At 42.9% G+C, this 21793-nt stretch overlaps 1 protein-coding gene across 1 annotated transcript; it reads right to left on the reverse strand.

The window, feature by feature from the left end:
* Window positions 1-1042: 1042 nt before the first annotated feature.
* Window positions 1043-21575, reverse strand: acanb (aggrecan b). Its single transcript, XM_074633861.1, has 19 exons — window positions 21483-21575; window positions 13869-13953; window positions 12342-12725; window positions 11702-11876; window positions 10650-10777; window positions 10237-10530; window positions 9857-10057; window positions 9369-9543; window positions 8553-8680; window positions 8156-8449; window positions 7892-8020; window positions 7700-7807; window positions 6494-7606; window positions 6202-6315; window positions 5883-6041; window positions 4704-4786; window positions 4478-4622; window positions 4120-4302; window positions 1043-3257 (listed from the first exon to the last, which is right to left on the reverse strand). The coding sequence occupies exons 2-19, from the start codon at window positions 13945-13947 to the stop codon at window positions 3166-3168; spliced, it is 3984 nt and encodes a 1327-aa protein (XP_074489962.1). The 5' UTR covers window positions 13948-13953; window positions 21483-21575; the 3' UTR covers window positions 1043-3165.
* Between the last annotated feature and the right edge of the window lie 218 nt (window positions 21576-21793).

Genomic DNA, 21793 nt, shown 5'->3' on the forward strand with positions numbered 1-21793 from the left:
CGTAGTCACTGTGACGGCAACCACTGGTTTGTGGACTGCCGTTTTGAAGCCTCGAGTTTGACAGTTTGGCCGTCGCCGTGTTGTTTTTTTGCAACCAGAACCAAAATGTTTCATGGACCGTAAACACACTTTGAAAGGGTTAAAGTTGAAAATACGAAAACATGGACAACTGCCAGAACGCCGTGGTAGCGACCTGTCAATCACAAGATAGCTACGCCCTAAAGCATCCCCTGCTTTATGGTCTATTTGACTCTAAATGGGACCATAATTTACTAAATGAACATCATGCTGTATTGAAGAAGACTTGAAACTAGCGATTGAGACCATAAACTCATGTTTACAATATTTACTGAGGTAATAAATCAAATGAGAAGTAGGCTCATTTTCTCATAGACTTCTATACAATCAGACTTCTTTTTGCAACCAGAGGAGTCGCCCCCTGCTGGCTGTTAGAAAGAATGCAAGTTTAAAGGTCCCTTATTGTAAAAAGTAAGATTTTCATGTCTTTTATATTATAAAGCAGGTTTAAGTGCTATATAAATACTGTTAAACTATCGAAACGCTCAATATACGGAGAAATATACACAGCCCGTATTCAGAAATTGTGCTTTTGAAACAAGCCGTCAGGATATCTGTCCATTTGTGATGTCACAAATATACAATATTTAGATCATTGCGCGGTTTTAAACGTAAATATTCTAAAATGTGTCCCAGTTTATTTCCTATAATAACATCAGCTGACAGGAAGTAAACATGGACCCAAACTGTTGCCTAGCAACGCAATTCCATTGCAATTCTGTTGAAATGCACTAAAACGGAGCGTTTCAGACAGAGGGTAAATACAGGTATATTTAGGCAGACAGTACGAGGAAAATAAAGTTTTTTTTTAACTGTACAGCATGTAAACATGTTCTAGTAGAAACACAAAATACAAGTGAACCTGAAAATTAGCACGATATGGGACCTTTAAGGCACTTCTGCTTCGGCTTGATTATTGGCGTGATAGTTTTGCACACTATAGGACAATCATTTCACAGAGACAGATGATTCCAAGTTTTATTTGGTACAGCACAGTACAGCATACTGCATGTTCACATCAGGATTCAGGATCTGAACGAAGTCACAACAGACGTGTCCGTGTGCAACGCTACACATGTTTTGGTTTATTTGTCAAAAGCTAAATCGGTTTGTTGAAGACTCAAAACACTGACACAGATTCACTGATTTTCTTAAACCGTCCTCCACATAATCACTCAAATGTTGGCTTCACGTTGAGCACACTCTGTAATGTAATAGTAAAACACACCAGGAGCATCCAGATCGACTTCATTCGTTTATTTACTTGTACAAATAGTACAACACTTTGAGCGAGCTAACTGTTTCACTTTGTGGCGTCACCACGCTCACTCATCCACTTTCATATTCTGTATTTGCTGAACTGTGTGCGTGTCCATGAGAGTACCAGTTTGACTGTGTGTTGCTGTTTTTAGTGTTTGAGTTGTTGTGTGAGAAGTCAGATACAGACACAAGTATCTGCTCTCAGAGTTGAAAAGCAAATCTTGACCTTTTTAAAAGGTCATGGTCAACATTTTATAACTTCCACCTCCACCTTCTATCTTCTTTCTCGTCATTCTTTATAATAATTTCTACTGCTTTCACAGCTTATTTCCCTAAAATTGTGTAATTTCTCAAGTTTTAAGAAGTACATTTCTGTTTTAAAGACCCTGTCGCATGAAACACAGCCAGAAAACGTCCACAAAGACTTTATGTTCAGCTGACTGTCAAAATCAAAAGTCGTGCCCACTTGATAAGTAACTGCAACTTACCAGCTAATTAAACTAACAAATCAACAAACGGGTTTGATGATGAATTAATCAAACAATTAAATTGTCTGCTCTGTGTAAGTTATTGACAGATCCTGCTGTTCAGAGTGATGTAGAGAGAATATTTACAGTGAGAAACTTCATTCATTCAGCAAAATCTCATAAAAAGCATGATTCTTCATCAGACAGTGCCGACAGAACAGAAGTCACAAACATAAACCCCGACCTGCAAAACTGTGTGTGTGCATCTTTTGCAACCGCGTCCTGGCAGAGAAGCCAGCCAATTCAGTGTCACACTGTAGATCTCTCTTATTATTCAGTTATAGTTTTCTTTGCTATGTGTCAGCTACGGATGAGTATTGTTTATTTTTGCATATTTAAGGTGTGCTGGATTCAAATGATTAGCACAGAAGTGACTGCCAAAAGTGCATGAGTGCTGATTATTTCAATCCAGGTCCGTTGCAGCGACTTTAATCACGTCTTGAACTTGGATTTCTATATTCATCATCAATTGGAACAGCACAATCATTTCAGTATATCTGATACTGTGGTGGTGTTGCACAGTGGCTCTCGAGCTTGAGGTTGTGACAAGATCGTTCGGGGTCTATCGGCCTGTCTTTTCCCCCTTGCTTTTACTCATATTTGGGATTTTATGCAATCTTCCCCGTTCTCCATATTGTAGGTTAAGAGGGGTAACATGTGCTCACTGCTGTATTTTAAGGGGTCACAACCAAAAAGGTTTGAGAATCACTCTCTTTGCCTATAATGTAAGAAACTGTATTGTTTCACCAGTTTGAAGCACACAATTGTAGTCCTTAGAGACCAAATAAAAGAAATAAAAAACTACTAAGAAACACAGATCTAGAAAAGTACCCTAAACATATAGCAAAAGTCTATGTGTTTGACTTCAGAGAATCCAGCTGCAATCGAAAACACTTTTATTTTATTGGGCCGTTTTGGACTTTGTGTGTCACTCTTATATCACCATTTTATCTACCTTACTTTGTGTGCAGTGCTGGCAACCGATTGCAGAAAATTTCATCTTGTGCATTGAGATAATGCTTCCAAATACTAGATCACAGCTATGAATTAGACAGTATAAATACATAGAGAGAACTGCCTTCAGAAGCTGCAGGGTGACACTCAAAGATCCAAAACATCAGTCAATTACGCTATCACTGTCTAGATGTGCTTTAGTATGTGTGTGTATGTGTGTGCGTGTGTGTGTATATACATGCTGGGGATTGTTATCTTTTTGGTCGGGCATTTGCATTGGTGTCCATGCTTCTTTACAAGAGGGGGGTCCTTTGTGGCTCTCTGTTGTATGTCCTTTCATTCCTGCTCAGAGCAGCTTCCTCTGTTGCCGTTGGCTGCTGACCCCTTTACTTCTCCTCCTGAGGGATCTTTTGTGTAGCCTGTTACTGTTGGCGCCGGCTGAGGGGAGAAAAGGTACGCATACTGATGACATCATGTAAACATGAGCTGCCAATAGACGTATAAATTACCCTGAAGCGAGTGGCGTGGCTAAAAGGATCCATTTCTTCATCGGCGTGATGCTGAAATGTTAGCTCTGCAGGAGGTGTGTTTCACACGCTTTATAATTTATGCCCCGTTTGTTTGCGAGGTTTAAATCTCCCTCAATTAGTCCGGGTCGTCCATCTCGTCTACATTTCTTCTTCATGAATGAAGTGGATTAAAAACATGCACTTGGGGCGCCCAGGTAGCCTGGGGGTTTAAGGCCCCAATCAGATGTTTTAGCAGTCTGGGGCGGCTTTTTGAAATTGGTGACTGTTGCTGGATATCCGGAGCTATATGACTTTACCTTTAAGACTTTACATGATCTGAACAGAAAACAGCAGACCTGGAGGCAAATTAGTGCGGTGCTTGAGATTTCAGGTGAGTTGTTTTCGTCGCAGCAAACTGCAAAAAACAGTCCTAAAAAATCAGATTGGGCGTCTTCAACAAACAAACAAAAGGCAGTGCGGTGCGCCTCGCATTTTCAACCTGCAGAACACGCTCTGTCTGATCGGGGCCTAAGGCATCAACAATGAACTGCAACATCCCCGATTTGAGTTCGACCAGGGACCTTTGTTGCATGTGTATCACATACTTAGTGATATACAGTAGAGTGAGAGTGGGCTCAGTACTTAGTAGGAGATGGGCATGGAGATTGGTGAGCAGGTTTGCAGTGGAAATGGCTTACTTTGTTACTTTAAAGGAGAAGACTACTGAGTCTTTCTTAATTTTAAGACAAACATTTTTACAGTATGGATGGCAGATCCATATGTTAACTCACCTTCTGTACATTCCACTTGTGGCTCCTCCCACTGTCCGTCCGGCATGCAGCGTATGACCGGCAGGTGGCGCTGTGTGTAGCCCGCGTCACACTGGTAACGGACTATAGAGTCGACGGGGTAGCGCTGTCTGCCGCTGCCCATCGGCCGGCCGTGTTCCACCTCAGGGGGAGCTCCGCACATGGCTGAAAAAGAACAAACGGCAACATTAAGTGGCAGTTGGTAGTTACGAAGCTCGTCTTGGTCGAGGTTAACTTTTTAGTAATCCAACTTTTCCACATCCCAAGCAAATTTTCCATCTAGAAAGAATTCCCAGAATCACTTCTTGGCCAGATACATATCCCCACCCAGCAGACCTACCAGGTCCAGTCTTGCAGGTGAAGGGAAGGTGGTAGTTGCAGGGGACGTCATTCCACTGTCCGCCCTCGTGCCAGATCATCACCACACAATCCTCCTCTGAGTTAAAGTAGTTATCAGGCTGGTTGGGCCTCCAGTTCTCAAAGGTCTAAAGGAAGTTACAAAGACGATCAATGAATACATATAAAAGAGAAATCATGTAGATGGTTGTTATAGCAACCAAACTCACCAGAGGACTGCTGTCTGTCCAGCGGAACTCATTCTGCACATCTTTGTCATTAAGTCCAATCCACTGGTAGTCCTGGCCATTTGCTGTATTGCAAAGAAAATAGATTTTTGCTTTTACTTTTACATGCTCTTCCTCATAGTATGTTTGCAAATGTCAAAGGGCCATAGTAGTAACAAGATGTATCATCCCTCCCTGAGGCACCGGGGCTCAGTGATATAAGGTCCTGGGTTGGCTATCCAGGGCGCACCCTGCCTCTCACCCAACATGTGAGGTGGAGATAGACCCAAATAGGGTTAGAATGTGTAGGAACAGATGAAGGCATTGATGAGTTTTGACGTTCAACTAGAAAATATCCTTTTAATTTCCTTTTTGAAGTAGTGTGAAGTCTTTACCCTTTTCTCCCCAAATTTGAAAGCCTAGTTCTTCTGAACTGCAGTCCTCGCTACATAGAGATTATCGTCGTACCCCCCGAGATTCCAGTCTGTGCAGTGAAAGGGACATGATCCCTCACCGGCTTCCCACTCGTGAGCACTTTCAACTGTTAATTCATCAATACCTGACCAGTAATGTAGAATTTACAGCCTTCAAAAGTTATACATTATCCCCTTTATTTATACTGTCCCACCTGTTACTAACATATTTTGTTAGATACTTTTAGATATATTTTATATAATGACTACTGCGATGTGTTTACAGATACACACGCTTCACCACTTTTATGATTTTTGAAGCGTAAAAGCAATCGCCAGAAATTAAAAAGCTAACGTTATGCTATAAAGGAACTACACTACGGTCGGCGTGATGACGTTTAGTAGTTTAATTTAACCACTCGTTAGCAACTGCCTTTTTTAAGACACAAAAAGGCTTAAAAATTCACAAGTGGGGTATTAATTGATGTATTTTATGTCGTAGAACAAAACTTTAAAATCTCTTAAGCTTGTGTTAACCACAGACCTTATTTCAAGCGTCAAACTAAAGACCCATTCAAAAAACCCATTGACTTCCAGACAAGGGAACCGGAAGTGCTTAAATGCTAACCCATTTCTGGGTTTCAGGACTCATTCCTGTAGCGCTCTATTTGCACACACTCAAATGACCAGCTAGACACACACACACAACACACACACACACACACACACACACACACACACACACACACACACACACACAACTACTCACAATTGACAAACTGCTGCTCCTCCTGGGAGCCGATGCTGACCAGGTGGGCGTTGAGCTCCTGACAGCGTTGCTCAGCCTCAGACCAGGTGTCTCTCTCCGCAAAGTGGAGGTAACAGCTGCCCATGAACTCCAACCAGCCCTCTGCACAGCCCTGCACAGCTACACACACAAACATCACACATCAACATATTTGGAGCATATAAATATATAAAAGATATAATTTATTTATTGGTATCTAACTTCTTCTAGTTTTTTTCTTTAGCTTAATGGCATTTAAAAACAATAATGTGGTGTTTGTTATGGTAGTTTGGTGACTCACGTGTCGAGCAGTCTACACCAGTGAAACCAGTTGGACACTGACACACAGCGAGCTCTTCCTGCACAGAGCAGGATCCTGCACCGCAGGGGTTTGGATCACAGGGGTCTTCAGAGGCTGACAGCAGAGAGAAAGACACTTTACTTCGAGCATTATGACTGATTACAGTTTATCAGTGGTGTTGCATCACAAGGAAAATTACTACAATACTTTGGCGGATAAATAAGTGTATTTCCCATATTTTTGGCCTTATGAAACAGTGTATATCAGTAAAGTAAACACCTAAACCACATACCTTCTACTACTTCAGGCTGCTCCACTACAGCAGGGGTCACGAATGACACTGACGGTGCCGTGGTTGGGCTGGTGTAGGCTGCGTCTGGAGTCACTACATAATCTGTAGGTCCTGCACGGCTTTCCTGACTCTCCTCCCCAAGTCCTGATTGGCCGAGATTGGCAACATACTCAGTGTAAGTCATTCCAGGCGGTAAGGCGACAGAAAGCTCCCCAATGTGCGGTGCTTCTTTAGGGGCTCCGCCTCCTGAGAAATGCAAGCTTTGGTCCAAAGTGCCACTGAATTCATGATGGATCCCCGAGCCACTTCCTTCCCCGCTTACCTCCACCACCCCACGGCCCTGTTCAGGGTGGCGTACCTGTGGCGGCACGGTCACTTCCAACATGTCATTGTCTGTTAGGTAGATGACATCACCACGATGCACGATAAAGTCCCCAGAGGCTGAACCGCTGCTTGAGACGCCAGATGGAAAACCACTTGGAAAGCCGCTGTCGAACCCGGATTCAAAGGGGCGATATCCAGACACCTCCTGCTCACCAGACGTCTGGACTGTCAGGTCAACGCCACTGTGGTCGACAAATGAGATGCCAGAAAATCCACCGGAGCCTGACCCGGACATACTTCCAGATCCGGACATACTTGATTCAAAGAAACCTCCACTGGTATCAACGCCCCCCTGGCCTAACTCTTGCTCAGTGGGCTTTTGGTGAGTTTGTGACACCTCCTCCATCTTCTCATCCACCATGATGATCATCGAGTCTCCGCCGCTACCACTGATGTCCCCACTTCCACTGGTAAAACCTGATCCCGATACACTGAAGCCAGAGTGTTGTCTGTCTAAACCCTCCCCAGATCCAGATGCACTACCCAGTTCTCCAGATGTGACGATGACAGCACTTCCCCCTTCTGCCTCCTGCGGACCTCCAGAACCAGACTCCTCTCCGGAGAAGACGTCAGTGCGTCCGCTGAAGATGACGTTCTGTCCTGAACCTGAGGCGTCGCCACTGGTACCAGAGACGCCGGACTCCCCTGAGATCTCTCCGCTGGCTGAATGATCAGCTGAACCAGAACCGGACACATCAACAGGGTGGACTGGAGGTAAAATGGGTTTCACTGGGGGGGGAAATATTAAGAATCAAGAATACATCAGAAACATTGTGTTTAGCTTTATTGAAAAAATACATTTTTCATTCATAGTTGTATTACCAGGGGGAGCAACTTGGTGAGTTGTGATGGTTGTCTGGTTGATAAACTCCTCTATTTCAGTAATAGTTACACTGGTTTCAGTTTCATTGTAGTGTACAGTAGTTTCAACTAAAAACAAACAAACAAGAAATGATGAAGATGCATAGAAATATCAATGATGATCGGAGAAGAGATTACATGAACCTTACTCACCAGGGGGAGCAAAGTGATCAACTGCGACTGTTGTCTTGTTGATAACAACCACCGTCTCGAATGTCAGATCCACACTGGTTTCATTTTCAACGTGAACAACAGGAATTTCAGGAATTTCAGCTGAAAAAGCTAAAATGAGATCACAGATTAGTTAAGAAATAGCAATAAATCAAATGTATTGTGAATGTGTGGCTGGAAGAAGTGCTGTTTAGGAGACTTTATTTATTTAGGTGAGCTAAACCCCCACACCTAACCCTTTCCTACCTTTAAAACAATAGGCGTCGTAGCGTGAGTGCTCATCAGGAAATCCTGTCTGGTTGGGGTAGGCGTAGATCATGTGGACCCCAACCTGACCGCCTCCACAGTGAGACCTGGGGGTTGTGATGGGGTAGCGGACGCTGCGGTCCATCAACCAGCCTGGACGGCACTTGTCAAGCCCTTGGTTCCATGCAGCAAACAGCTCCCCAGTGGTGGCCAAGGTGGTGTTGAGTTTCTGACAGTGCTGCACAGCCTCCTCATAGGAGAAGCTGTCATAGTCACTGGTGAAGAAGACCTCACCTGGAAGAAGCATTCACAAACACTCAGAAGAGCTCAAACATGTCAGATACAGTAGATATACAGTAGGTTGGTAGATAGATATTAAAGTGAGTGGACTCCTCACCTTGCAGACGTTCAACATAACAAAATACATCGTAATGCTCGCTAGCTGGTCTCAGGCCGTAGGATCTGACTCCCGGGATGTGTGGCAGATTACCAGCACAGTTATCTCTGGGTGACACGATGGGATACCTGAGCATGGAAGAGAATAATGGTACAATGTTTTAAAGCTTTGCTTTGCCATAACTATTCGTCCCAGTTGCCAGAAAAAATGTTGGTATTGTATGTTTCAGCAAACCTTGGGATACGATGTCAACGTATCTGAACAATAATACATAGCAGTTACATAGCAGTCCTCATGCTTACAAAATCGTTGTGAAATGATTGGTTAGGTTTAGGCAACAAAAGTACTAAGGTTAGAAAAAACATCATGGTTTGTGATAAAATAATCACGTACTAACGTAACAACCGTAAAAACAACTGCCCAAAGCAGGTTTTCTTACATAACGTTATGTAACAAGTGTAACAACGGTGCATAAAACGTTACTTAAAAAACATAAACTCAATGTTTTACTTTTGGTTTCACACGGGGCACAAACAGCAGTCTCCCGGGTGAAAGTCCTGTGTTTGTTTGACCCATCTATAACCCTTTCCACCCGCCCTTTGTGGACTTTCTTACGTTATTATACAACACAACTTTCATACCGCATAATATACTACGTCACTTTCTCTGACTTAATGCAGAAACGTCCACATTCAACGTATCCATGGTTTGCAGAAACGTACAATGCCAGCATTTTTCCTGACATTTGGCTGTACTATCCCTTCAGGAATCATGATATATTGGTATATCTCTATCCTACACATGCCTCAAGCTTACCTGACAGTCTGGTCGCGGAGCCAACCAGCGTCACATTGGTGCAGGCCTTTCTCAAAGGCTGCTTGCAGCTGCTGGGAGCTGGCGATGACCGCCCCAACGCTCTGGCAGGCCTGCTGAGCTTCCACAAAGGTCAGAGTGTACCGACCGGTGATGGGTCGGTAGTGGAACACCACACCTGGGAAATGGAGAGGGAGGCAAGAAAAGAAACACAATAAGACAGAGGCAAGTTAAAGAGTCTCATTTTCTGTTATTTATTTTTCTTCAAGCTTAGCCTTCTTTGTTCAGTCATCTTTATTTTATATCATCAAAGATAGGAACTTGAACAGATGCTAAGGGGAATACTCTGTCCCATTTGGGGAAGAGTTGAAGGTTCAGCCCTCTAGATTTCACTCCTCAGAGGGCTACACCTTTTGTAGAAATGTATTGTCACAGTTTAAAGAAATATTCAAATGGATTTTGTTATTGATCAAGTACATAAAACAACTTGCCGGTGGGAGCCATGGCAGCGTATACGTCTGTCACACTGGGCGGGATGGGCAGTGGGGCGAAGATGTCGACTTCTCCACGTTTGATCTCCTCTCCCCCAGGAGAGGGGGTGAGGCTCGGGTACATCCCAGGGGCAGGTGTCATGCGGATGATGTCTGGGAAAGGGGTGGTCCTCATGGGCACGGCACCGGCATCCTCACCAGCTGAGAAGACAAGATTGCATAATTGCTTGATAGAGCTGACAGTTTTAGGAAAGAAATCCACCCTAAAATAGAATTATTACAAAACTGCGTTATGAGTTATGTCAACAGAGAAGCTCCCAGAATGCACTGAACATGTATCGCCAGGTCGATTTTTCCTCAAATCTCCAGGAAGGATTTACCTTGGAAGCAGACAGCATCGTAGCGAGAGTCTGGGTAGGGGTATCCTGTCTGGTTGGGGTTCAGGTAGACAGTTCTTACTCCCAGGAGCCCCCCTCCACACTGAGGCCTGGCGATGTTGATGGGGTAGCGTACACTCCTGTCTGCCAGCCAGCCAGCGTTACACACATCCATGCCAGCCTTCCAGGCGAGGTAAAGCTCACCGGTGGTGGCGAGCCGAGCACCGAGTTTGGCACACTGATCTCCTGCTTCATAGAAGCTAAACTTCTCTACAGACATGGAGTAGAAGACCCTGCCTGGAAGGAGAGAAGAGAGAGGAAGGGAGACATTGATATGACAGTCTACGTCTGGTCCACTATAGAGTTCTCATGTGGGTCAGGTAGCTTTTGTTGCTACCCTTGTTAGATGAGTGTACCTGACAGCTTCTCGGCAAAACAGTACACGTCGTAGGTCTCGTTGACATCTCTCACGCCATAGGTCCTTACACCGGGGAAGTCCTCCTTGTCTCCAAAGCAACGCTCCCGCGGCTCATGGATGGGGTACCTTGAGAGGTCAAGAGAGACGTCGGTCATCAGATAGACTTAGATGAAAAGTCAGCAACAACATCAGTTCTTTTACTGTGTTATTTATTGCAAGTCTGTTGGTATGTTAAAGACATTCGTTTGTTTTATATTATTGCTGTCAAAGTTAGAAAAGACACCAAGGCCCAAAACACATCAATTGAACTGTCCCATCAGGTCGCCAAGGACAGCATTAAGACTAAAGGGCTCAGTATGTTTCATTAGGAGTGCTTGTCAAATGATCGAATGGTGCCTGAAGGTCTTCATGCTGTCCTTGGCGACCTGATGGGACAGTCCAATTGACATGATGTTTGGGGGGTTGGCTCTCACAAATTTTCTATGAACAGCAATCCATCAACAATGCCCACTTAACGCAGCAATTGGCTAGGTGTGCGGGATTGGATGGATATGACCTTCTCTCTCAAGCCATGTCTTTTCATTCTTCTTACAACTACTTCCGTCAACACCATGAATGCCTTTGAGGAGAGACTGCCTGAAATTGTGCACCCTTATCCATATTTGTACATTTATTGAATGCTATCCCTCTCTATGACAGTAGTCTTTTCACCCTGTCTTCATGTGTGGCTATTCAAAACAGCTATAAACACACCACGTAGATGTTCTAGAAACTCGTTCATTAAAGCATACCTTGGCCATGACTACTCTGGCACAGTGGTCATTTAACAACAAAAAAGATCTTGGGTTTGAATCTGGAAGGAATTTGCATTTTCTTCTTGTGTCTGTGTGGCTTTTCTCTGTGTGCTCAGTGCTCTGACTTCTAAAGACATGCTAGTTTGATGAATTAGAGACTTTAAATGACCCCGTAGATGTGACTGTAAATTAGTTTGATGGCGACCTGTCCATAGTGAGACAGTTAAGAAATGAAGGATGGGTGGATGAACTCTACCTGACAGTCTGATCAGAGAGCCATCCAGCATCACACTGGTGGTATCCGTCATCGTAAGCAGCCTGCAGCTGGGCTGGAGTGGCGATGCTGGCACTGTTCTGCATGCAGGCGGCTTTCGCCTTCTCAAACGTCAGGGTGTAGCGGGTGGAGATGGCTCGGTAGTGGAACACAATACCTGTGAGATACGGAAAGTGAGTGGAAGACAGACGATTATACCAATTTCAATGGTTTTGTGACAATATTTGTGCTTGAACTTTGCCAGATCTCTATGAGCTTGATGAGACAGTAACTCATACTGATTAATTTATGCTATGGATTTGTACCCATCAAAACAGAAGTTATGTGTCCAGAGGCAGCAGGTTTTATCCAGCAGCTAACTGAATGATTGGCGCAGAATTTCGAAAGGTCTTGATAAACTTATTTTTTGACAGAGTTTTTCTCCCAGTGTAAGAGCATTGTTGGTGAGAAAAGTATGGAATAAAGATTTGGAAACACTTGGATTTTGCTGCCAAACATGTTTGATAGAAGATAGAATTGCAGGGGCTAAGTTGTTCTTTGTACTGGTGGAAGTTTGACTACCATGTGGTGACTTGAATATAGTGAACTAGCTTGAATAAAGCTTAATGTTGCTGTGGCGTACCCTGAACCTGGATGTCCACAGAGTCATAGTTGTCCTCAATGCCGTGCATCACCTCGCAGCGGTAGGTGCCAGAATCTTTGGACCTCAGCTCTGTTATCTCCATGGTGGCGTCAGTGGGCACCAGCGGGTAGTTGATCATCGTCACTCTGTCCAAATACTCTGTCTCCACGTGAACTTTGCCCTCAGTCGCCACCAGGATCGTGGTGATTTTCTCCTTGATGACGTAGGTCCATTTGATGCGGTGGGAGAGCGGGGCGACGGTCGGGGCTCCGGGGTCGTTGACGGTGTTGTCCTGGAAGTAACAGGGTACCACTACCTTGCTGCCCAGCAGAGGACGGAGAGGCATCTCCATGGGGATGCTGACATGCAATGTGCCATCCATGTCTACGGTAAAGATGGGACAAGGTTAAGTCATTAGTCTTTTTATTTGTTAATGAGGATACAAACTAATATAGTGCAGATACACATATTTTCACACACCGATGGCGGACAAAGTACTAGGGGTAGGAATCCCCATAGGCCCCACGATACAATATTATCATGATACTTTAGTCACGATACGATCTTATTGCGATTTTAAACATTTTGCGATATGCTGAGTATTGCGATAAGAAATATTGTGATATATTGCAGTTTATTACTTTTTTTAAACTGCAAATTATGCAGTTTGTCAACATCTGTTTTATCTAATAAGATACAGTTTTCACTCCGTTCATCCGTGATCTGTGATATGTGATTTCATTCACATATCTTGAGGTCAGAGGTCAAGGGACCCCTTTGACCCCCTTTCCTCACCAAAATGTTGCGTAACTTCGTAGCATTATTTAGCACTCTTCCCGACAAGCTAACATGACATGGTTGGTACCAATGGATTCCTTAGGTTTTCTATATTCTATGTTACCAGTATCTTCACTCTAGTGTTAAGGCTGAGCTCGCTACAGCCTCTGAAAGACAGAATAGCAGCAAAGGTTAATTTATATAATAAAAGATCAATACTTGACATCTGTGTATCGATACAATATTGCCACGCAAAATATCGTGATACAATGCTGTATTGATTTTTTTTTACCCCAACCCTAAGAACTACCCATTATGGGTTCTTGCTCAAGGACACTTTGAAATGTGGACAAGAGGAGCCAGGGATCGATCCACCAACCCTACATAAAATTAACTTGCTCTACCAAAAAACCCATCAACTGTCCAAAGACTACGTTGGAGTTTGGACTACTTTGTTCTTATTCTGCTTGTCAAATTTTGGAATCTCTGGAAATTACTCTGATAATAGTTTGAGAAGAAATTGGTTAAAAACAGACTAAAATATACAAAAAGAAATCTCAGCAGCATATTTAATTAAGCTCTAATCAATAGATTACACAAAAGAACTGATGAATACCTTTATAATAAAAGCTTAATATTAATTTCTTAATGTCTTCAAATAGTCAGGTTTCCAAAGGTTCTAGAGACAGGTATTTAAATTTTACATAATGACGATAAAGATAAGAATCCATCTGATAAAACCACACTTACCTTCATGGTTTTCAAGTTCAAATAATACTGTTGCCGAGATGAAGGGCAAGGACACACACAGCAGAAGCAGGGGGGTCATCGTTACCTGAAAAATACACAAATTGACGACACTGGAATCAAATTTGTGTGGACGAGATAATTAATGACAGGACGGACAGGCGGGTTACTGAAAGTCATTTGAATGTTTAACGTGATATGTGGCCTTTGTTCATCACTTACTGATCAGAAATGTGTATATATATGTATAGAGAGAGGGAAGGTAACTTCTCATTACCAGAAATGCTGCACTGAATGAACAGTGAAGTAACTGTTAGAATGAATAACTGGGTTTATTGTCATTTCCTCTGCCCCTGAATGCCACTGTGTTGTTTTTCCTAACTCCTGTACGCTTACATTCATATTCCATGTTATCCAGGATACTCAGCGCATTCGGTTATTACGTCATCCTTGTTGGCTAAAATGGAAAGCGGACGTCAAAGAGTCTCTAGTATCACTTTGGAAATACCATACATGTTAGCTGAGGAATGAAAGCCGCTCTGTCTCTGGGAACAGGAAATGTCTTTAGTGCTAAAATTAAGTTCAGGGCTGAGAGGGAGAAGTATGATTCATTCATTACAAATGCTTTTCCGTTTGTTAAAAAACTAATGAAGAAATGAGGGTTGAGATGAGGCTTTTTTTCCATCTTACTAACGGTTCTTTCTTTGTCTCTTTGTTTGTGTGCTCACAGTATATTTATAGAGTCTGTGCTTGTATGAAAATACAATCTGCTGCTGTCAAATTGTTCTCAGTATCTCAAGTGTTTCTGTTTACAACTAGAGGAAGAGTACATCTATATGTGTGTGGGTGTGTTTGCCATGCTATAAGACAAATTTCCCCAAGTGAAAATTGCTATGAAGTTTAAATTTATTTGTGCTTTTATTTAATTGAGTTCTTATTTGGCTACGTTAGCGGCATGGCTCTAGGGATGGCAAAGTTGGGTGGCCCACCACTTTGGTATTCTTTCAAAACTACTTGAATTTCCATTTTGTACCAAAATGTATGGGAGCCTACTGATTTTGGGGATCCCCTGACTTCTCCTCTAGTGCCACCATGAGGTTGACATTTTGGCTTTTAGCAAAAAAATATTTGATTGATTTCCATGAAATCTTGTACAAATATCCACGGTGCCCAGGGGATGAATCCTAATGATTTTGTTGATCCTCAGACTTTTCCTCTAGTTCTACCATCAGGTCAACATTTTGATGTGTCCAATACTTTAGATTATGACAAAATTCCCGCAAAACTAATGACATTACTATTAGCCTCAGCTGTACGTAGTATTTACTGAAAAATAGCAAAATTCTTGCCCGCTAGCATGCTAAATTAAGACAGTGAACATCTTAAACATCAGTCTACTTGCTAAACATCAGTATGTTAGCATTATGATTGTTAGCATGTTAGCATACTGAAGTTGTCATTTAGGTCTGCATGGCTGTAGACTCTTAAAGGAACAGTGTGTAACATTTAGGGGTTTCTATTGGCAGAAATGGAATATAGCCTATTATCAATAAGTATGTTTTCTTTTGTGTGTAATCACCGGCAAATAATAACCGTTGTGTTTTCGTTACCGTAGAATGAGTCGTTTATATCTACATAGGGAGTGGGTCCTCTTCACGAAACCGGCTGCCATGTTTCTACCGTTAACTTTTCCTGCTTGGGCCGGAGTCTATTTCGTTACTCGCTCCTGTCGCCGCCGACTCTGCTACAAATGACCTATACGCTGCCATTACAACAATTGGATCTAGATAGGGCCATTTGCGTTTTCGCATCTGCCACCGTAATTCTTCTACAAGCTTGGCACACGGGAGAGACTTCAGTTGGTTGCAATCTGCAACTTCACCGCTAGATACCGCCAGATCCTACGCACTGCTCCTTTAAAGGGACTGTTTGTAACTTTCTAAGCGTATAAATGTAGCGGGTCGGCACACATGCGCGCTCGCATATGCGCGCTCGCGTGTGGCCGCTGTCTCGTCTCCTCTGCCTGCTCGCCTTCACTCAGACAGCGCACGCGTTCTCGTGTACTCGCTCCACCTCTAGACGTGAACGCGCGCTCACTCCACACTGCAGAAGAGTTAGTTTAGCTCTGAGAATATCTAGTGAATGTACATTGGACGTTTGTGCAGAAATAAATGCTGCAGCTCCTCCAGACCAACAGAGGTTTCCCGTGTCTTGGGAAGTAACGGGGCTCCGCAGAGAGAAACGTTACCGTCTCGTTACCGACCGGTTGCCGGTGTCTCCCTGTTCACTCCGGCTGCGGGCGGAGGGAGACGAGTTTCTCGCTGGGGTGCCCCGCTGCTGAAGCCTGCGCTGAGGCAGGAGAAGCAAACACAGTATCAGCATTGATTCATGGAGAGACCTTCGTCTGGTCAGCTAACATTACTGCCAAGCAGCTGAAATATAGAGTGATATTGTGCTTTTAGCTGATGTGTGTCGCCTCACTGTTTGGAGCGATGCTCGTTCATGTCCATTTAGAGCGAGCACAAGCCCAACTCTGACTTTTGTTGATTTCATGGCCACAGGTGTCGCTGTTAACAAGCATTTCTGAAAGTTACAAATAGTCCCTTTAAGTTCTTCTTTTTTCTGTTTTCAGTAAATTTTCATTTAAAGGCCAATGATCCATAAAGAGTTGCTCACACTCACAAAAGGTAAATCTCCTACGATCTAAATGTTACTTTTGAGGGTCAAAAAAGTCAAATTTGACCATAAATATCATTAAATATCACCAACTGGCAACTACAGTCCAAAAACATCAGCTCCGCTATCACAAACCCACATCTGTCAAACACTGATTACCACATTGCTTATTTTCTCTCAGCTTTCCACTGCTGTGACGTGCAGCGCAGTCCAGACGTACGAAACCATTGAGAGTCCTAACTGAACCCTCATTGTGCTGCGTTCACACACCCCGGGTCGGGCTGCGGTTCATTCCAAACAGCCACACAGAGACTTTTACAACCAATAAACCGGCAGGAGCTCACTCTCACAAAGCGTTGGCAGTGGCTGACCTGAGGCTGGCAGCCCGCTGTGACCTTTTAAGTTCAAGTGACTCAGCATAGAAAACACACACAATCATGTATATTAACTGTATCACACTGTAAAGACTGTATAAAGTCTGTGTGTGTACTACAAACTGCATGAATGAGTGTGTGTTTGTGGGCGCTGCTAGCATTCTCCGAGTTCCACAGATCCAGGACGTACAGCCTACAGTAGGACTAATATTTGCCCTGCTGTCTAAGATCAGTCTGAGAGTCAATGTTTGCTTAGTTTGGGAGGAAACACAAAATACCACACAGCATATGTAGACAGATGGACTAATCCACCCTGGAATAATCACACTCTGTTTTATTATCAGGATGTGATGTTCAGTCCACCCCCACAACCTCTTAGCGGTGACGTATTGTTACTCATTGACTTGTTGTTTTGGGCTTTTTCTGCAATTATATGACATTGTTGTATTCATAATCAACTTTTTGGATTATTATGACGTTTCTATTTTTCCGGAATTACTTTCCAACGACAACCTCCCCTGAATATCTCCTTTTGAAATGTTGCTTATGCATGTGCTGCAAGAATAAAAGTGAGTTAGTATACCATGCCTTTTAAAGGTGCTCTATACGATATTCAGAGCATTTATGTAGCAGAAAACAACTATATGCTATGTAAAGATATAGAGGAAGAATGTCTCCCTGAGCAGAAAATGAAGTCTCCCCCTCTGTGTGCGTTGTATCTGTGCTTTTCTGTGCTTTGTTCACATAGCTGGACCAGCCGCGCATGCCTTTTAGTGCACGTGAGCGTGCACCACTGGCTAGCTCATGGCCGCTGCTAGGCGCTTGTACGGCGGTTAAGGCTGATGACGCCGTCCCGACTGACAGCGCCGTCAGTCGGGACGTCAACACTGTTAGCTCCGTCAGCAGTGTTTCTGTTGTTTTTCACTGTTAGCTGAGAGCCGCCAGCTCAGCCGTCCCCATGTTAAGAGCCGTGCGGAGGCAATAGATATGCTCCCAGCCTGGGATTTAGCACCTTTAAGTGGCGTTTTGAGATTATTGCTGGTCCTTGGTATCTCTCCATCTTCAACGGTGCATTTCTTCTTGATTGTTGAAGTCTCAGCTCTATGACTTTAAGGGTTATACACCCAAACCTACTTATCATTGACTTTTTTTTTCTTTTTTTCATGGAAAAATTAAATTGTATTGCAGCTTGCCATAAGATCAAAAGCAATGCATAAAATATATTTCCAAATAATAGCAGCTGAAAATCTTGTTTTTGCTGACCCCCAGTGGTTTAACTTCTCACCCTGCTGCAGCGATGTAGAAGAGTACTCCAGGGTGTGTCAGTACAATGTGACTTCACTGTTGGGTGTTGTGGTTACAGACAACCACGCACACTTCATGGCCACATCCAATCACACCCATCAGTGATGGTAAAACTGAACTTAATTGGTGAAACTCAACCAGGGAGTGCAGTCAAACACACAGCTATTCAGTCTGGTATTAAGTTTAGTTTATTTGAGAGAACGGAGAGTGTAAATTAATAAATATACATGGTATAAATAATGTCAGAATTATCTAAAAGACTATTTTTCATCTGTTTCATCTTGGTAAAGTTTTCCTAAAACACATCAGAGCAAAAACAAAACAGGGGCAAGCAGTTTAACGGTTGGAAAGGGACACAGAGTTGTTAAAAGCAGTAGATGTAGTGACCTATAAACAATACATATAGAACGACATTGCAAACAAGCAGGACATATAGATAGCAGCAGCAAAAAGAGGTGTAGTGCTGACGTGTATGTGTTAATCATTCAGTGTTTTAATTGGTTACTGACAGATCTATAAGTGTTTAGTTGTCTGATGTGTCTTCAACTACTTGTTAAAAAAATGTCAAAATGTTTTGTTGCGTATTTTTCTTGCGAGTTAGTGTTAATAGGTAGATATAGAGCATATCTATATATTAAAGTTAATTCATTAGTGTTCTTTCTGGTTGTGCTTCAGCCTGAAAAGGCCACTTCTACATCTGCCAATGTAACAAGTGAAAATTCGCTTGGTAAGATTTCTTGAAATAAGATGTAATATTTATACCTTTCAAGATAAAAAGATATCTTGAAATTAGCTGGGAAAACTAATTTTGAGCTATATTTTACTAGTATTATGAAGTGTTGTGTGTTATAATAAGACTGTAATGCTCAAAAGTAGTATTTTTTCACTTAACGAAATATTCATCTCAAGCTGCATTGTCTAAAAACAAGTCCCTACATCTCACTGAAATGTTACCTACTAGGTGATTGTGTCTTAAATTAAGTGTTATTTGACTAGTATTTAGACAAATATACTTGATAAGATTTTGCTTTTTTTGCAGTTTCAATACCGTATGTTACAGTCAAGGTGAGCCTCCCAAACAGCAAGCAAACCTGCACTCTCACTATGAATGAACACAGAAAACGCCAGCAAAAAAACCTCGCCCCATTTCTCTGAGCGAGCCAACCAAAACCTCGACCCCTTCATGGCTTACTATCCGATCATTGAGCGGACCCTCGGCTCTCTTTAAATGCATCATTTAAACTGTGGCCACTTCATAACGTGCCCCAGCATTCGTGAGCAAAGCCACAGCAGGCCAGGTCGAGCCAACCGGCCGGCCACAGTGTGCCCATTGAGTCGGTGGGGTGGCTGCTTGCTCCCCTGTTCGGCCGCTGTGGTATGTTCCGCTCCCAGTTGGGGTGGAGGCCAATAAGGCCTCGGTCTGTTCCAGCGAGGACAGGGGCAGGGCCGTGGGGGGTGCGACCCTGCCAAGGTAAACACAAGGCGGGCATCCAGGGGAGGCTCACCACCTCCCACTCTCCCTCCAACCCTCCAGAGTCCCTCAGCAGAAGAACAGAGTTGACATTGATACGAGTAGAAACACAGACCAACACTCATAGATTACCACGGGGATGTGTGGGAGCGCACGTCCGATGCCCCTGGTAAAGAAAACGCACGGCTGTGTGTGTGTGTGTGTGTGTGTACATACGTCGCTATAGACAGGTACTGTAAGGGCTGTGTTTGAGAACACACACAGACTCTTGTACAGTTAAACGGGTGGAGGGGGAAAAAATCATATTCACAGGTGCTTATGGGTGCATGCGTACATGCCTGCATACAAAGACATGCTTGAGCAGCATGCACACATTAGTTTAAACATTATACACACAAGTAGACACATACGGTCTGAGACTAACTTATCATACATATAAAAAGTTTAAAGATATTTGCTTCAACTGACCCCTTTGTCTATTGTTTTCTTCACATCCAACATCTGAAAATTACAATTCATGCTGTGCGCTCAAACAGCCTGATGTTACCATGGTAACGGGATGTCACTCTTGACAGTAGTTTCCTATATTGCAAGATAGTTTCCCCAATAATAAAACACAGTTTTCCACAGCTCAGATGCTTGAATTTGAATTAAAAAAGAAACATTTTCATTTAAGACTTGAGGTCTAGCACCAGCTTGGAAACTGATTGTATACGTTTACATTCTTACAAATCAGCAGGGAGGCTGCAGTGTCTGATATATATCAAGATTTGTGTGCGTCATTGCACTTTTTAGTATCTTATTCCACATACATGCCATCAGCGGTTCCCAACCTGGACGTCGGACCCCCACTAGGGTTTGTGTTAAAATAAATAAATAAATAAATAAATAAATAATTAAATAAATAAATCTGAGAGTTTGCAAAGCATTAACACGATAGGAAAGCAGAAAAACATATTTCTGCTACATAAAATGATTTCCTCTAATATTTGCTTGTGAATTACTACATAATTTTACCTTTTCAGGCCTCTAAAGATTATTTCAAAAATAAAAAAAATAAATTGGTCTTTGATTTGGTTAAAATTGGACGAGCGGTCACAAGTAGACGTCGCATCGTTTTAAGGAATCACAAGCCATGACGGTTTAGACCACAAATCACTGAGTACCGGCGTACTAAGATGTAATCAATTTAGACACTGAGTAATTAAGCTGTGTGATGCAATTTCATACATGTCACTCTCCATTCAGGGAAGCCAACCAGAATACAAATTGACTAACATATAAATATGATGTAATTTCTATATGCTACATATCATTTTAACACTTTCCTTCTCTTAAAACTCTTCTTTCAGCCACATTACACTCTGTGGAATCACACACAGCACACAATGATGTGCAGTGAAACTAAACCAACAAATCAAACATCAACAATCAGTCAGTTGTAAAGAGAAGCCGACTCCATTAACACCTCACTAAAGTCAACTCAGCAAAATGCAGAAACCAAACCAGACTTCCAGCAAACAAATCCCGACACCCACGAGCACAAAAACTGACTTGAAGTTTTCTGTTTTGTCAAACGTACTTTGCATTAGTTATGATTAACTTCCAAGAGATCACAACTGCTTGATTACGCAAAAGAAACTTCAAACCTTTGCTTTGACATGTGAGAACAACACCTCAACCAATACATGTCTCCCCAGTCAGAGGATGAAGAAGTGTCAAAGTATATCCCCTAAAACCCCTTTCACAATATTCCTTGTTAGGGACTCCAGTGGTGAGTTGTAAACGTACCGTTGATGCTCCAAAGCTCCTAGTGGCAGCGACTCCAGGGGCCTCTCACTCCTGCCTGAGTAGGAGAGCAGAAAGAAGCTTTATTCAAACTCCTCCACACATTTAGATGTTGGACAGAGAGAGAGGGAGGGAGAGGAGAGAGAGAGAGAGAGAGAGAGAGATGTGATCCTCTCCTGCCAGTTGGTGAGGTCATACAAACAGGCTTGAATATCAAAGCTGAAGCACAGAATCAGACAAAATCTTTAAAAATAGCAGAAGAAAAGGATTCCTGCTGCTCCTGGACAATGTCAGATTATATCAGTCTTTCTGCA

The sequence above is a fragment of the Sebastes fasciatus genome, chromosome 4 (assembly GCF_043250625.1).
Source record: "Sebastes fasciatus isolate fSebFas1 chromosome 4, fSebFas1.pri, whole genome shotgun sequence".
In the NCBI taxonomy this organism is placed as follows: domain Eukaryota; kingdom Metazoa; phylum Chordata; class Actinopteri; order Perciformes; family Sebastidae; genus Sebastes; species Sebastes fasciatus.

Excerpts from the sequence above, each read along its gene's own strand:
- acanb (XM_074633861.1), bottom strand. The coding sequence starts at position 13,947 with ATGACCCCCCTGCTTCTGCTGTGTGTGTCCTTGCCCTTCATCTCGGCA. Across the intron at positions 8,450-8,552 it reads TTATGTTGAACGTCTGCAAG|GTGAGGTCTTCTTCACCAGT; the intron begins GTGAGGAGTCCA and ends TGCTTCTTCCAG. Across the intron at positions 4,787-5,882 it reads GGAGCAGCAGTTTGTCAATT|CAAATGGCCAGGACTACCAG; the intron begins GTGAGTAGTTGT and ends TTTGCAATACAG.